Source organism: Fukomys damarensis, unplaced genomic scaffold (genome assembly GCF_012274545.1).
Source record: "Fukomys damarensis isolate Sample0158 unplaced genomic scaffold, DMR_v1.0_HiC HiC_scaffold_4, whole genome shotgun sequence".
NCBI lineage: Eukaryota > Metazoa > Chordata > Mammalia > Rodentia > Bathyergidae > Fukomys > Fukomys damarensis.
The window spans coordinates 48,360,688-48,378,948 of NW_022900916.1; the positions used below are offsets into that span (position 1 = coordinate 48,360,688).

At 38.1% G+C, this 18,261-nt stretch overlaps 1 protein-coding gene across 1 annotated transcript in view; it reads right to left on the minus strand.

The window, feature by feature from the left end:
* Window positions 1-13,317: 13,317 nt before the first annotated feature.
* The window catches only part of Cftr (CF transmembrane conductance regulator), a 177,009-nt gene continuing 172,065 nt past the window's right edge, over window positions 13,318-18,261 (minus strand). The window contains exons 25-27 of the mRNA XM_010621897.1: window positions 15,900-16,072; window positions 15,066-15,171; window positions 13,318-13,876 (exon numbers count right to left, since the gene is read on the minus strand). Of these exons, the coding sequence (XP_010620199.1) occupies window positions 13,676-13,876; window positions 15,066-15,171; window positions 15,900-16,072 (480 nt within the window). The 3' untranslated portion in view covers window positions 13,318-13,675. The remainder of the gene's footprint in view (window positions 13,877-15,065; window positions 15,172-15,899; window positions 16,073-18,261) is intronic.

The window sequence follows — 18,261 nt, forward strand, 5'->3', positions numbered from 1 at the left end:
AAAACCGAAGCATACAGGAAATACCAAAGCAGAAAGCCTCTCTTTCCCTGTATTACTTTCAGGCTACATGGCCTCTCATTATCCATACCCAGAACTAGGCTAAAGCAATCAGTGGACTAATTTAGTTATCACACATCCTTAATCCATGTTCATACAGCCTAGTCAGTGATGGTAAACCTTTTAGAGCTGTTGATGATACAAAGAGCCTGTTGTACCATAGATTCACCATTCCTGCCTTACCTCCAGCCACCTCTGCAAAGCCCTACCTGTGACTGTGTGAGGGTTCAGGGAACACCTGAACACAGCCATTGTATCCTAAGCCTTCAAAGTGCTTACAAACCGCCTGAGGATCACATCAAAAGGCCAACACTAATAGTGGTGTAGAAGCATCCCGAGAGTCTTTGCAGCTCACAAGCCCCCAGGTGAGGTTGATGACAGTTCAAACAACAAGAGCCTAGTTAGTTTTCACCACGGCATCGAATGTAATTTTTTCAAAAGGGTACTGTGGTTCAACCCAGGGCCTTTTCACTGAGCTACGTTCTCAGCATTCCCCCTTTTACTTTTTGAGATAAAATCTTATTAAGACCCCTACCTGCCCACACTGAGCTCCAATTTGTGATCTTCCTACCTCAGCCTCCCGGTGTGCTGGGATTAGATGTAGGTCATGCACCATTATGCCCAGTTTATGATCTGCATTTTTAGGTCTCTAGCATTTCTGCTCAACTCTGGACCTTCCGCCTGAACTTCCTACTGAGAAACGGCCGCACCATCACCACTTCTCTTGAATGTTTCTCACATACCAGGTTTAATACATTCTTGAATCTTAACCCCACCCCAATTTTTCCTCCATATTTGCAAATCTCTAAATCATTTCATTCTTATTAAATCATTTCATTCTCATAATTCTCAGACCAAAATACTTAGCATCAACCTTGAGTCCTGGTCTTCTTTCCTACCCCATAATTGCAAATTTTGAAGCTTTTTTTTCCAACCAATATAGAGTCCGACTACCTCTCAGATGCACACTGCTGCAGCTTTGGTTCAAGCTGCTGTGCTGTCTCACCAAGACTAGGTACGACAGATGGCTAACTGGTCTCCCTGCTTCCTCACTCTGCCCTGTCAGCCTAGTAGTAAGAACACCAGAGTGACTCTACTAAAAGGTGCCCCAGCATATCACTCTCCTCTCACAACTCTCAACTGGCTTCTTGCCTCACTTGGAGTACAAGCCAGTGTTCTTCCAGAGGCCCACAGCCTCCGACCCTGCTTCCCCCCATTCTGTGTCACTCTCTAAGCAGGACGTCCTATGTGCTTGCTGCTTCCCTCAACACACCAAGCACGACTCTGCCCTTGCTTCAAACATCTTGAAGACACCCACATGATGGACTGCCTCCCTTCCCTCAGGCGTCTGCTCAAGGCCGCCTCACCGATGAGGGCATTTCTGAGTATGCTGTGAGTCTACTTCTCCACATTTTCCTTAATGTCTGTGAGCCACACAACACATTTTAACCATCTATTTTCTATCCCCATCCACTAGAGTGGAGACCTCCAGAGACTGAGGACTCTGCCTTTTTTGATGACTGTTGAACCCCAAACAGCCAGAATAGATAGCACTCGCTGCTCGATGTCATTATGAATTCTCATTTGACATCACCACCACCTTCTAAAGGACGACCTAAAAGCTCCACCTAGAAGCCCAGCCAGGAGCAGATCAATGGTTCTCACCTCGCTGAACATTAGAATCACCTGGAGGAATTCCACGCTCTGACAAGCCTTTCAAGCTGCCTGTTTGTCCGAGATCTCCAGATGTTTTCAATATACCTTCAGGTTTCAGGACCACTGCTCTGGTGATTACCACTTTGACCTCAAACAGGCAGTTTATGGGTTTTTAAATTTTTAATGAGAATAAAGATCACCTGGAGAATTTGTCAAATTAAAAAACAAAGCTGCCCAGGAAGAGGCCCAGAGGTTCCGATTCAGCAGGTTTAAGGAAGGAGAATTTTGAACAATGTCACAGGTGCTGTCAGAGACTGTGGCCCCAGAGCCAGTCTCTAAGAACCATAGTCCTAAGTCTTTCAGGGTAACCAAGGTCTCTGTCAGGGAATTTTCAGTATCTCACAGGGGGACTAGTATCCATGTAGGACAATCTGGAAATCCTGGTTGTGCCCTCCAGATACCCACTTCTGAGGATCAGGCAGCAGAGGGGTTTTTCTTCAGTCTCCTCCTAAAGTCCCCTCCCCAAATGTGAGGGGAGAGTTCATTCCTCTTTTAGAAAAGGTTGGCTCTAAATTATGCATTGATTTGGTCATTTAAATTCCCATTATGTTCCAGACCCTGTGCTTAGCACTAGAAAACACAACAGCTTGTCCTTATAGTAGCAGAGTTAACCACCTGCCCTAAAGTGTTTTGCTAAATTTCTTCCAAGATAATTATTCCAGAGTTCATGAGGCATAATCAGTAGGCCTCACAGAAGTTGGGTATGTCCTCATGGACCCATGTGGCTGTTTGTGACTCTCTCAAGAGACAAAAAGTCCGTATTGTCTTCCATATGAAGACCCTAAAGGATACGAGGCCGATCATATCAATATGCAACTTTTTCCAGTTGAAAGGGTTCAGAACATGTCATCCCAAAATATGTCACTTGGCTCCATTAACTACCCATATGGCCAACTGAGAACCAAGCAATGCAGGAAAAGTCTACCTCCTCTGACACTAAGTATAAATTTTCCCTTTCTTAAGGAAAAGCAGCATCTATAAATAAAATCTTCATTTAAAAAAGTGTCTGAGGCAGGCAGAGCTATTCCCAAGGGAAAACTTGTCACCTGACTTATCATAAAACTGCAACATTTTATTGACTATACATTTCCTCTTTTCATCTTCCCATAACTTACCTCCACTTCCCAGAAGTTCCAAACCTGTATTCTTTTAACTCAGAATGATATTTAAATCTCAATCACCTGCCTGCTTCTTTGAGTTTTGGGGGACTCTACTGAATACATATGTAGTTAAAAACTATTTTTCTATTAATCTGTCTTAATTATTTCTTCATTGCTGGGGCAAAATAGCCAATATATACAAGTTAAAGGAAGATAGATTTATTTTTGCTCACAGTTGGTAGAAATTTTAGGCCATAGTCCCCCGGCTCCAAGGCAAGGAAGCACGGTAGAAGAAAAACAGCTCTCAGCAGGGTAGCGAGGAGACTTCATGCCTGCCTTTCCTCTTTCCCTTTTTATTCCACCCAGGCTATAAGCCTATTGGTTGGCACCATCCACACCCAGGCAGGGGCTTCCCTCTTCAGTAATTCTATCACTCACACCTATGCTTAACAAGTCAACAGACTAATCCAGTATCATTCACTCATGATCCAGCCACTTCCCAAAAACCTCACCTGTGAGCTCATGAAGCTTTAGGGGGACATCTAGATATAAGACATAATGCTGTCTTGTGTCCATTTTAATCTTACAACAGCCAAATATAGTCATAGCTTGAAAAAAACAGTCAAATTTGATATTCAATGCATTTTGATATAAAAATTTTGTCCTGGTACTTGACCTTTGTTTGGTACTCAATGTACAAGAGAGAGCTTGTTGGTGTCCACTGCCTGAACACTTGCTACCCTTTCCAGCCAAAACAATCTCTTTAGTACTTGCCACAAATTAATGACAAATGAATTGGTACAAGTGGAACCAATTAAGGAGAAGTACTAAAGTACCACTGTAACCCTTTAAATGGGTAGGAGAAAGCAATTTTTCCTCTTCTGTACAGCTAGTTGTAAGGATTTCCAGTGTCTTTGCCTTGAAGAATAAATGTTTTAGGACAACCTTGTCCACAACACAGTGTAACTGGCACAAGAAAACTGGGTTTCATGGCCAAATAAACTAGGAAACATTGCATATGGTAGACTACTGTGTGGGCATCAAAATACCTTTGTATATTAAAGTCTCTGCAAAGTCCTGCAGTAACTTCAAACAGCTCACTGAGCAAAGTGTTGATATAGGTCACCTGAAGCTTTTTGCAATCACGTCTTTACAGACTTGCGCTCTTTGAGACAGGTTTATTTTGTCATTAAAAATCAAGGAGACCCACAAGCCTAATCTCAGTAGTGCCAGTAAACATCAGCTTTATCCTGTTGTGGGCATTCTGTTTCCTGAGGAAATTTATTTTCAGTTTGAGATTCCTTGGAAGGGTAGAACACGGCCCAGAGGAAGTGGTTCCCTGACTCTGTCATGACAAATGACTTCCTTCTGATGAGAAATGAGTCTCAATTTTTCACTAAGTCGATAAACTTCCTATGGTTCAAAATCCAGGATTGAAATGTAATTCCAGGAAGATCCTTCACCTCACTAAGTCTCAGAATTCTTAGAACCTCCTTCACAGGGAATGTGTGAGGAATAAAATGAGCATTTTATAAACAGTCTCCACAGTCAATTTTAAAAAGAATTGTTTTAAAGAGTCACCTTGGAGGTGCAAATTCCAGAAACGTGAAAATCACAGGAATTAATACTAAGCTGAAAGACAATTTCTATAAACAGAAACATGAAGGTAAAGCTAAATCCCCAGCTCTATTGTTAGTTTTGATTTTTCTTTTCATTTTCCTATATATTTATAATCTCAGGGGTTTTTTTTTGTTTGGTTTTTTGCAGGGGTATTTTTTGATACTAGGGAATCTAACTTGAGGCCTTGTGCATGTGAGGAGGGCAGCAGAAACACTAAGCTAAATCCCGGGCCCTAACCTACAGTTTTTAATGCTTAATTTTTTTAAGATTATGAAATAATAATTTTTACCATTACTTACAAGTCACTTTTATAAGTCTTATGCAGAGCAAAGGCTACCTATATTTGAAAAAAAGTTAAGACAATGGCACATATAATCAGAGAATATTTGAAAATATTTTTTCTGACATTTAAAAAAATTAATTTTATTGGTACATTTACAGTATACAGTATAATGACATTTATTGTTGGAAATTTGTACCTTTACATATTCAACCTTGGTTCTTATTGTTTCCCTATTCCCCTGCCCTCCCTTTAACCCCTTCCTCCCTCCCTAGCTACACTTTGTTTCCATTATTTTGCAATATTTGAGAACATTAAGTACAACTTTTTTTAGTTTTGTAATGACAATGTGAATTTTTAAAAGACTCAGAGAAAAAGACTTGTCCTTAGAGATACATACAGTTAGAGTCGCATGCCCTTTGGATATCTTCATAGGGAACATAGATGAAATAAGATAACTATTGAGTCGAAAACTACTGAAGCTCAGTAAAAGGGATGAAACTTATTACATTTCCTGTCTATTTCATATATATGTTAAATATTTAGGAAATAAATTTTTTTAATTGACCAGAGAATGTAAAAGAATATAATAGGGTTATATGTTATGGTTTGTAGCTAGATGTCCCCCCCCCAAGCCTCATGCACTCATAGGTGAGGCTTTGGGAGGTGAATGGATGGATCTTGGGGATGTGATACTCATATAGCACTATCATACCTCCACTGATGCGTTTATAACTAAATATCAGGTTGTGAGTTAAAGCCTGGTCATAGAAGGTGGGCCATTGGGTGTGGAGCCTGGCAGGGTTTATCTCCCACGTTTGATCGCTCTCTCTGCACCCTGACTGCCATGCTATGAGCTGTTTCTCCTCTCCCATGCCTTCCTGCCTTGGAGCCAGCTGACTAGGGACTGAAACTTCTACAAGCTGTGAGCCAAAATAAACCTTTTCTCCTTAGAGTTGTGCACATCTGGTATTGTGTCGGGATGAAAAAGTAACTAAGACAGCATCTCAGACTCACTTGGAATGTTTATATTCACTTCTAATATTTTACCGGCTCAATAGCCTGGTAACACTGCCTGCTTCATACACAAGTGGCTGGTGTGGACTCCCAAGAAGGAAAGAAGCTATGTCTATGTAAGGGCTCTCTGTCCGCTGCTCTGGTCTTCGAGGACACTGGAGCATTTGACCCAACTGAAAAATAAGAGAAAGTTGAAAATTTGTTCCTTATAAAAGTATTGCCTAGGGTAATTGTTAAAGAAAATGTATTCATACACAACGGAATGCTACTCTGCCATAAAGAAAGACAAACTTGAGTCACTTGTAAGAAAATGGATGCAGTTTGAGACCATAATGTTAAGTGAAGTAAATTAGACACACAAGCTTAAATATCTCATGGTTTCTCTTACGTGAGAAAGTAAAGTATAAGTATATATAAGTATATATAAGTATATATCATATATATATATATCTTGCTTAAATTAGCTTACACAACTTTTTTCAAATTATTAATAAGCCTCTGACACTTGCTCCAATGAAGACTAAGGGGGAGAGACAGTTATTTTAAAAATAGTCTTATTGTTAATGAGTTTATAGAACTTTGACAAAGAATGATAGCCAACTAAAGCCCAATGTATTTTCTTTTAATAAAAGGAAAGCTTTGTATAATTTTTATAAATTACTATATTACATTAATTTCATAAAGATTAATCCAAGGTAGATGTTTGCATTTCATTTTTAAAAAAGCAGGTCAGGGATTTACCTCAGTGGTGCTGCCACCTGCAAGTTTGATCCCTGGTGCCAAAAAAAAAAAAAAATTTGTGCTGATATTTGTAAATCGAAATACAGTAAAGTTCATTTTAGTTCGTATACCGGCACGTCTATCTCTGAGCTAATTAAAAATCATTCCATTACTACATCAGGGACAAAGGAAGATTATTTGAAAAACAGTTAAAGAGCTACTTATACTCTCAAACTATTCAGGCTTAATTTCCAATATTCTAAATGGTGTAATGATAAAATGTCTTGGAGGCTCATTTACGTTGGAGTATGAGGTTCTAACTCACTTATACCTATGGTTGGTATATGCTCTTTTGAGAAACTTAACCACAGAAGCAAATCTTTAGCAGGGGGCAGCTGCTGAAGGTCAAGTTGCTCTTTTTATACAGCTTTAAACTTTGATCATGGGATATGTGTTGGAACCATACCAAAACTTTGATGTAACTATTTAGCATTATTGCCACATTACTTTATCTTGCTACACAAAATTATCATTATCATATTATTTAAACAAAAATCTCTGACCACATTTCAGAAGGTGCTATGCTATTTCATAACTAGGGAAGCCAATTTATTAAAAAGTGAATGAGTATTGCCATTATAATTAAGGAAAAACCTAAAACTTTTGCCAAGAAATCATCTCTCTCCAGGAAAGTACACAGACATTGTTTTCCTGTCAACTGACAGTGACTCTGGACTCAACCTCTTTATACTGAGAGCAGCTCACAATTCCCAAACTAGTGATTTTGAGTTCTTAGGTCCCAATGTATCTGTCTTATGTTTGTATTTTTTTATTAAGCCTTTTAATAGGAAATTGTGATTATCCACACCTGTTTTAACAGGTCAAACAGGTTTTCATGTTGAACTCTTTTCTAAACCTCATTCTAAATTGCCTTCCACTAGTATTTGAAGATCTTTTTTTAGCCAACTACTAAAATATTTACTTTAAGGTTTTTATTAGTCTTTCACTCTCACAGGTAGCAATTTCCCAATTCTGGAAATCCCCTGGTTACTGAAAGAAATGTATTAGTTTCCAGCTTTTGCTTTCTTCTGCTAAGGAAGATAAAGTCAAGGAGAGGAGAAAGAAATTAAGAAAAGGTACGTCAGATCACAGCAGGCTTAGAATGAACATGTAGACCCCAAAAATCAAGATCCAAATAAGAACAAAAGGATAAAAAGTCTGTGGCTAAAATCACTTACATCTAAAAATGGAAGAAAATCTAGTATGAGGAAAATCCAAGTGTTGGAACAAGCAATGCAGCTTGGAGGACTTTCCCTTCTTATTCCAGTGTTTTCCTTCTTTCATTAATTAGGGCTCCTTTGTCCCATGTAGTTTGCATTTGACTCTGTATTACTCACTTTCTAGTCACCAGGAAAAAATTCTAACTCCTGCAACCTAAAGGAAGAGAGCTTTATTTTGACTCAAGATTTCAGCGCATGGTTGGCTAACTCCAAGGCAGAAATAGCATGGTGAAGGGGCATTGTTACAATCGAGTGGACCAAAAATAGTTCAAGTTCTTGCGTATGATAAAGAATTGCCAAGCCTTCACCTGGTGGTAGGTAGTAAGTAGTTGTTTACTGAGGATCATGGGACGGTAGCAGCAGGAACAGGCAGAGGGTGAAGGAGGAAAAAAAGGGAGATGATATTTGAGGGTTTCAGTATTTAAAGGGTCAGAGACCTCTGATCCTCCGTGCCGTCTGTCGCCTTGGGCACCCTGACCTCCTAAATTTAAACCTGGATAATCATTAGGGCGATGTTGTATTTATTGTTGAATGGAGGGAAAGGAGTGGCTCACACAACTTCCCTGTTTCTAACTGTACTACCTCTTTTGAGCAGTAAGGCAGGATGGATAATCATCAGGGTTGTGTGGCTTTTACAGTTGGATGAAGGGAAGGGAGCGGCTCACGCAGCTCCTTTGTTTCTAACTGTACTAGCATGACCCAGGAAAACTGTTCATCTCATGGTGATCAGGAAGCAGAGAGAAAGAGAGGAGGATCCAGAGACAAGAATACACCCTCCAGGTCACATCCGAAGTATCCGCCTCTCATGGTAGGCTCTCTCAGAGTCCTCACCTCTGAGCAGCACATGCATCTTTGAACTCATCAATGGAGTAATCCACTATCAATCACCTTCAAACACATGAGACTCTGGGGGGACCGTAACAGACTCCACCCAGCTTTGCGAAGTTCATGTTTTCCCCTTTAAACAAAAGATGAACAAGAAAGACTTCCAGTTCCCAGTCCAGCACTAAAAGAATTTAAAGTCATCACTCTGTCATAAATAAAAACACTAAAGAAACTGCAAAACTTATCACTCTTCTAAGACACTTCAGACAAAAGTAAAGTCACAGGACAAACCACTGTTCCCAAAGCAGGCAGGTGGTTAGAGAGAAATACAACTTCCTTAAGCAAAACTACTGAGCGAAACTCTCCACAAGAGCCAGTATCATGGTGGGAAAACCTGAATTATAAATGACAAGTTGCTGGAGGCTCAGAGTGAACCACACAAAGAATTAAAAACTCTAAGGAGACATGGTCAAAGGTGAAGAAGCCCATACTTTCATGGTCATTGCTCATAAGAATTCTACCAGAAACACTGGTAGTGAATACTGAAGAAAGGTCTCCTTTCGCTTTTGTAGAGGGAAGGAAATGTGATCACTTTGAAAATCTCCATGGCATTCTGTTGCTTTTAACAAGCCCTTCCCTGCAGAGAACTATTATCCCAAAGGCTTAACTGCTGGGGTCTTAGCAGATCACATAGTACCCGAGGGGAGGAAAATAGCCAAAGCCAGTCCTCTCTAGCCATTTGTCTCCACCTGAAAAATGACAGACTCTAAGAATCACTGATGACATTCCAGCCCAGGGCCTCAGGATCACCAAAGACCAAATCAAAGGACTAGGAGTTATCACCTCTGCCCCCAAATTGCCCACTATGCTACTAATGGCGTAATTGTCATAGATCCTTTTCTCAGTAAATCATGTCCAACACAAAATTAAAAAGCAAGCTAGAAAGAACAAAACAGTTTGAACACGGAGGCATCACAGCCATAGTCAGATACAGTAGGAGCGTTATAATTATCAAACCAGGAATTTTACTCTGGTTGATATGCTGAGGCTACTGTGGAAAGAGTAGACAACGTGAAAACAAAAGGTAGATAATATAAGCAGAGAGATAGAAGTCTAAGAAAGAACCAAAAAGAAAAACTGGAGACCAAAAATGCTAATAAAAAAAAAAGACTGCCTTTTCTGGGCTCATTAGAACTCTAGATGTGACAGAGAAAAGTCTCTGAGCTTCAGGATTTGACAAGAGGAAACTCCAAAATTGAAAAATAAGGAGAAAAAAGAAGCGGGCAGAGGAACAAACCTAAAAAACCAATCTGAACACAACTAAAAGTTATAGGACAGACATGAAAAGGTATAACTCATTCTTCCTTTTTATTAACACATCTTCGTAGTACACAATGTTTACATTTCTTGCATGGAGTTGCTGTGTGTGTACATAACACATCTTAATTAGTTTATTCATCTCCTTTCTCTCTTTCCACTATCTCTTGATCCCCTTGCCATTTAAAAAAAGATCTATCTCTCTACTTTCTATTATATTTTATTTTACTCTTTTTTTATAATTTGGATTTCTCATATAAGAGAAACCATGCAATATTTTAAGCTGCTGTGTGATTTATTTCACTTAATATTCTGTTCTTAAGTTGCAACTATTTTCCTACAGATGACTTAAATTTATATTTCTTTATGCTAGAGTAGTGCTCTATGGTATATAAATACATGTTCTTTTTCAATTAGTGCATTGATGGTCATAAAGGCTGCTTCCAAGATTTAGCTTTATGAATTGTGCTGCTATAAACATGGGTATGCATGTTACAATTCGATGCCTTTAAAATAGCTGTTCAAATAGAACTTCTGGTTTTAGTTTTGAGGAATTTCTATATTGATTTCCACAGTGGTTGTACTAGTTTATATTACTACCAACAATGCAGAAGGATTCCTTCCTCCTCATGACCTCTCCAGTGTTTATTATTATTTGATTTCTGATTGATGGCCATTCCTTCTGGGGTAAGATGAAATTTTAATTTGCATTTCTGTAATGGCCAGAGATGTTGAACATTTTTCATGTATGTATTGGTCATTTGTACTTCTGAGAAGTGTCCATTCTTTTCAGTTGCCCATTTTTTGATTGTCTTTTATCTTGAGGGGAGATCTTATTATTTGAGTTCTAAATATATTCTGCATATTAGTGCTTTCCCTGAGGAATTGCTGGCAATTTTTTTTTCCTATTCTGTAGATTTTTTTTCACTCTGATACTTGTTTCTTTTTGTGGGAAGAAGCCTTTAAATTTTATATGGTTCCATTTGTTGATTCTTGGTACTATTTCCTGTGCAATATGAGTTCTGTTCAGAAAGTCTTTATGCCTATGACTTCGAGTTTTACCAATTTTGTCTTCCAGTAGTTTCTGTTTAAACATTTAGATTTTTGATACATTTTGATTTTAGTTTAGTACCTTCTGCATGAGGATAGCCAGTTTTCCAAATAACATTTATTTCACAGGCTATCTTTTCTCCAGTGTATATTTTGGTTATTTGTCAAATATCAAAGTTTAACGTGGTTGGGGTTGTTTTTTCATCCTCTCTTCTGTTCCACTGATCTTCACATCTGTTTTTGCCCCACTAACGTGCTGTTTTTAATCCCTGTAGCTTCATAATATAACTTCAAGTCCAGAATTGTGATACTTGCTGCTTTGTGCCTGTTGCGCGCAATTACTTTTGCTATTCTGTATCTCTTCTGGTTGTGTAAGAACTTTAGGATTGTTTTCTCCCATTCTGTGGAGAATGCTATTGGAGTTTTTATTGGGACTGTGTTATATCTGTACATTAATTTTGAAAGTATGGCTATTTTGACTATGTTGGTTCTGCCTATCCAGGAACAAGGGTTATCCTTCTATTTTCTTATGTCTTTTTCAATCTCTTTTCACAGAGTACTATAGTTTTCATTGTAGAGGTTTTTTACTTCTGTAGTTTAATTCCTAAGAACTTAATTTTCCTTGTATAATGAGTGGTATTTTTTGTAATTTCTCAGTGGGTTCACTGTTGGTGTATAGGAACAGTGTTTTGTGTGTTTATGTATCCTGCTACATTACTGAATTTGGTTATTAGTTCTAGGAGTCTTTTGGTGAATTTTCTGGGGATCTTCTATGTAGAGGATCCTGTTATCTGCAAACGATGGTATTTTTACCATCATAGGTATAGAAAGTAGAACCATGGCTTCCAGGAGTAGAGGGAAGGAGGGTTGTTGAACGAGTAAAGATTTTCAATTTTTAAGGTTGGGGAAAAAAATCTGTGCATGAGCGATGGTGGTAATTGCATAATGTCAATTTACAAAAAGCTACTGAACTATATTTTAAAATGATTAAATGGTAGCTATATTACCTCAATTGAAAAAGATAAGCTTAATATTTGTGTCTTAATTCATATGAGATTCTAAAAGAGATGAAATCTAAAGGAAAGACTCGTGATTTGTGTTCTATGGCATTTAGGGACTAAAGAAATCAAAATGTATGACTAATGAATGCAATTGAAAACAAAGGAGCTTCACACAAATATAAGGATTTTATTGACACGTGGTATCTTCTTACAGTAATAAATGCAATACAATCTTCTTAAGGGTTAGTTTGGAGTTTAAAAGGCAATGTGCCCTTGTTAGGAACAGTCAGATTTCTGGTTCCATCTTTTTCATCTGAGAGGAACCTGTATGCTGGCCAAGGATCACACAGAGGTGTACAACATCTGCATCAACCCAGTGCTTTTCTTTACACCATAAAAGTGACTCACGGCCCTTGGCCCATCTCACACTAGGTACCCCCTGCCCTTATTTTAGTGTAAGATATCATAAAAATTGCTAGTGCCACAAAAAGTCAATACTTCAAATATAAAAATGATTTTATACAAATATAATTCATAATCAATTTTAAAATACAGTATCATTGCATATGAGTTTGAAGCATTATTAAAATAAATATTTTCTAGAGAAAATTTCATTTGCATCAAAAATTATAAAACAGAAGCATATAAAACTAGTTCATGATTGAATTATCTTCAGGGTATATGCCATTCTCTCTCTCACTCAGGATAGACACTATAAAGCACATGTAGCTAGCCTGAAAACACACTGCCACCATCCTGTACCTCTGGATACCTAGATTTCCTATGCACAATAGCACCCACAATTTACCTGCGTATGTATTCTCTACTTGGACCTTCTGTGGTGGGAACTGTTGTCCTGCACCAATTTTCACTATCATCACACTTTTTCATCTGCTCTCTGGGTCAAAGTTTTTATGACCTTGTTCCTTCTAGGGATGGGAAAGACATGTCAACTTCCGCATTAAGGAGGCAATTCCATCCCCTACAGGGGACTATAATAGCTATTTCCTAGGTCAGGATATATGCTGATTACCTGAATTACTCAGATGTTCGATAGAGCTGGGTAGTACCAAACCTAATTTCTAGGATCTGGGAATTCTCATTCCTCATTGATCACTAGATGTTGAATGGATACGTTTTAATGGCCTATCTCATGACTTCTGCAGTATTTTAATACTCTCTTGGAAATGAGATAGCCAGAATGCTCAGTACACAGCATAGTTGTGTGTCTACAAATCTTAGAGAGAGGAGAAAAGAAGGGATATAAACTACATAAACCATCAAATTCTTTAGTTATTATTAATCACATCTCTAAGTAGTATGATTTCATTTCTCCAATGATATAAATTAACAAGTTTCACTAACAATAGGTTGAACAACTAAGCTTGCTGACATTTATAGCTGCCTTTCCAACTTTTACCAAAGGGCAAATGTTTTCAGGAAAACTTGGCTTAGAAAATACAAGTAGTAAAATCTTCTTTAAATTACTTTTTGTTTGCTTTTTTGTTTTTTAAAAATGAGATGGGCTCTTGCTATCACACGATTGAACCATCCAGACCCATGTGAATGTCCTCAGTTCCTCTTACCAAAATGTTCCTCTAAAAAAAAAAAATCCATCCTCATTTTCGGAAGCAGCTGATTTTTCCTCCATCTCCATAAGTGAATGTCCTAAGCAAACATTTGCACTGGTCTCTAAAGCCGCGTTTCTTGCACTTCTTCTTCTGTTTCCTCCTTCAAAGCAGTAATTTGGGATCGAGACTTGTGCTTGCTGGAGTTGCGATGGGGGAAGAGCTTCATCCTGTCTGATGAGCTGATGGCCTGGCGGAAGAGGCTCTTCTCGCTCAGCAGTTTCTGGATGGAATCGTACTGCCGCACCTTGTTCTCTTCTATGACCTAGGGAAGTGGCCACTAGTGAGATCTCAGAGTGCAGGTCAGACCAGAACAGGGACAGAAACCGGTGGTAACCCGAAGGAAAATAAAAGCCAAGATAAAACACAGTGTCCAGAGCGGGAATATATATCACATATATTTCATTTAATTGCTGCATCTTTTTGATTTAAGGAGATCCTACAAATTTGGAAGTTAGCTTACTTTTCTATGTAGCAGTGGACATTACAAAAAAAAATAGTGAAGAGCTAAGCAATATGCTTCTTCAGAGAACTTTTAGAGGAATTGAGAATGCTTGGAAAACAAGAATAACTCATGATAAATCCCTAACATAGTACCTTAAAAATGAGTTAAGTCCACAGCACCATCCAGCACTAAACCTCTTCAACAGAACACCCGAAGCTTAACAATTCCAAACTGGACAAGATGCTCCTGAGTTTAATATGCTTCTGGGAGTTTAAAAGTTGAACAAAGCCAAGGCCACAGGATAGATGACCTTATCCAACTTCCTAAACTTGACCATGACAAGGCAAGAGGTTATGAATTTCCTCCCTAATTTGTCACTAGGAGCTTAGTAATAACGATGGTGAAACAAATCATTTGGTAAAGGAAGCATTTCCCTCCAGAAGGCTCCAAAGTCATAAGAGAGATGACATAATATATTATCCTCAAACTTCCTTGTGACTAAACCAGAGGGAATTTGTAAACATCATTTGAAGGAATCTGTGACAGTTTTGAAAGCACAGTGAGTGGCACTAACCTTAGCACCAAATAAGCACTAAACAATTGAGTCCCTTCGACTGCTGTGTTAAAACCATAAATCAGATTGTAAGACAAGTAAAACTGTTCTGCACCTTATCCAAGAGAGATTTAGGGAGACTGAATCAGTTATTTTTTAACAGCAGAGTATTCTTTATGACTTGGTCCCCAAATAAAGGTCTCAAAAAAGCATAAACACCTGATTTGTTAATGCCACTTATAATACGGTGGTGTTTTCAATGTATGCAATTTTACCCTCATCTCATAGCCTAAATAAAAACTTGTACAGCTAGTTTGAGTAAAGCTGGCTGGCTTCATGACACATATTTTAAGTAAGAACTTGTACATTGTTGCATTTGCAGCAACCATCACATGCAAGACTGGCATCAAGAACTACAAGAGAAATAAAATCTAAAGTAAATATATAAAGACTCACCAAAAATCGCTGGCATTCCAACATTGCTTCTATCCTGTGTTCACAGAGGATTACCGTACAATCAGCAAATGCTTGTTTTATAGTTCTTCGAATTATTTGATATGTTCTAGAAGAGAAAATTCCACATAAAACATCACAGAAGATAGGTAATTATCTTTGACAACATGCCCATTGTTCTGTTTAGTTCTTCAAATTACTTTTTGTTTGCTTGTTTTTTAAAAATGAGATGGGATCTTGCTATGTGCCCAGTATCCTTGAACTCATAATACTTCAGTCTCCGTCTCCTGAGGAGCTGGAATCACCCATGTGTGGCACAAGGCCCAGCCTAAGTTATTTCTTCCTTTAAATACTTGTAATACAACATTGATACAGAGTCAGCCACAATCAGCTTTTCAACCATGGGACAGATTCTAAATATTCATACATAGAACAAAGGTTTTTGAAGAAATTTTCATAAATAAATGTACTTTTCATCATGCAGAATCACCATTAGATCTTTATTTTGTGCAATAAATATGTCACTAGTATAAATGGGATTCTAAAAGAAACCATGAGGATCAAAGTATGCCCATGTAACTAGGTATTTCATGATGTGTTGAGAAGGTGGAAGAGTGTATGAAATTCAGAAATAAAACTACATTTAGCAGAGAACACAGGGCTGTTATATAAGGAAATAAACATTTATGCTCATATCAATCAATCACTTTTCCACTAGACAATTATCTCAATTCTAGAGGGGTGTGATACCCCAGTGGGAATTTGTACCAATGTGATGGCGATCTCACTGATTCTGCTCCTGCTGTTCTATTAAGGGCCAGGCTTTTAGAGACTCACATGGGATCCAAGTGAGCACTGGGTTCATCAAGCAGTAAGATCTTCGCCTTACTGAGAACAGATCTGGCCAAGCACATCAACTGTTTGTGACCATGGCTTAGTACATAGCCCCCATCCACAAGAACAAAATCAAGCTTCCCAGGAAACTGTTCTATTACAGATCTGAGTCCAACCTGCAGAAAGGAAGAGGGAAAACACTGTACTTAGAGAGATCCCACACTTGAGATACCACAAGGCTAAAAATCACTCATGAGGTTAACAGGCTAAAAATATACCTAAAAGTGTGGAAAAATTAAATTCTATATTAATCCCCACCCCAACTCCCGCTGTTTAATGAGTTTGAGCAAAAATCTATTTATATCTTGAAAGCTCGAAAGGATCAGTTGGAGGCCTATTTCATCCCTCAGCTTTTCATTCAGAAAACTTTCATTAAGTGTTAATGCTCAGTGCCAGGTAACCATCAGGAACTGGATGTGACAAAAGCTAGACTGCTCCTGCAAGGGTCAGGGGTACAGAGATGCACATGTGAAAGATGAACGAATGGGGATCGGTTAAGCTCCACCATTATATAACAGACAACACATCACTTGGCCTGTAAATCTTTAAAAATTTATTAAATTAAGTTTATTGGTACTTTTTAGATATACATAATGATCACATCCATCACAGGGAATTTCTACCTACATGATATATCTTGATTCTTCTTTTTTCCCATTCACCTCCTCACCCGTCAACCCCTGTTCCCCTTATTTATAAAAGCTTTGTTTCCATTTTTTCTTCTTTTCTCTTTTGCTTTTCCCTTCCTTTCTTTCCTCCTACCCCATTCCCAGTAACCCTTCCCATTTCAATATTTTCTTCCTATTTCACAATATCTATTATACATTTTGGTCCTTATTTATATCTTCAGTTTCTTACAACAGAGAGATATATTTATGCATGCGTGTCCGCTTTATTTCACTTAAGAGTATGGGCTCAAGGTACATCCATTTATCTAGAAATGCTTCAAGTTTATCCTTCTTTATAGCTGAGTAGTAATACTCCACTGTATTTAAAAAAACTCACATCTTCTTTATCCATTCATTGGCTAACGGGCATTTGGGCTGTTTCCAAGATTTAGCTATTATACACTGTGTTGCTATAAACATGAGTGTGTGTGTATATCACTGTGGTCTGATGATTTTAATTTTAGGGGGAAGTTACTAAGAAGGGAAATTCTAGGTCAAAAGGAACCTCTAGTTTTAGTTTTTTGTGGAATCTCCACACTAATTTCCATAGTGGTTGTAGCAGTCTACACTTCCACCAATAATAGAAAAGGGTTCCTTTTTCCCCACTGCCTCCCCCAGCATTTGTTATTGGTTAACTTCTTGGTAATAGCCATACTTTCTGGAGTGAGATGGAATCTCAGCATTTTTTAATTTGCGTCCCTCAAATGATTAGTGATGTTGAACATGTTTTCATATATTTATTTGCTGTTTGTACTTTTTCATCTGAGAAGTATCTATTCATTTCAGATGTCTATTTTTGGTGGGTTTTTAGATTTGGAGGGTATGATAGCTTTGAGTTTTTTATATATTCTAGATATTAGTCCTTTGAGGGACATCTGGCAAAAAAATGTTTTCCCACGCTGTGGATTGTCTCTTCACTCTGTGATTTCTTTTGGCTGTGCAAAAGCTTTTCAATAATATCACAGTTCTTGATTCTTTGTAATATTTCCATGCGATCTAGGTCTTGTTCATAAAGTCTTTGCCTTCACCTATGTCCTCAAGAGTTCTACCTATTCTTTCTTCTAGCAGACTTAGTGTTTCTGTTTTATTGTCTAAATCTTTGATCCATTTTGATTTTAGTTAAGTGCATGGTGAGAAACATAGGTCTAGTTTTAGTCTTCTTGGCATGTAAATCTTTATGACACTGTAAAATTCCACCAACATCAAATTACAAAATTAGAATTTCCCAAACAGTAATAAATTAGTACTTTATTTCAGATCAGTGAGCAGTATTCAACAGTTTCTTTTAGTTAAATTAACCTCCAAGAAAACGTCCGGGTAAGCTCGGTTTGGTGGCACATGCCTGTGATCTCAGCACTCTGAGAGACTGAGGTAGACGGACTGCAAATTCAAATCCAGCCTGGGCAAAAGTAAAAATAGAGCTGGAGATGTGGCTCAGTGTGAAGGCCCTGGGTTCAATCTCCAGTAATACACACACACACACACACACACACACACTAAAGAAAATAACTGAGCTCTGAAGTTATCAGAATTGGTCTTGGATGTGCACTCTTCCACTCATTTGCTCATGTCAGACATTTTACTTTAAGTCTCATTTACGTCGCATGTAAAAAAAGAAATCAATACTGTTAATTTAA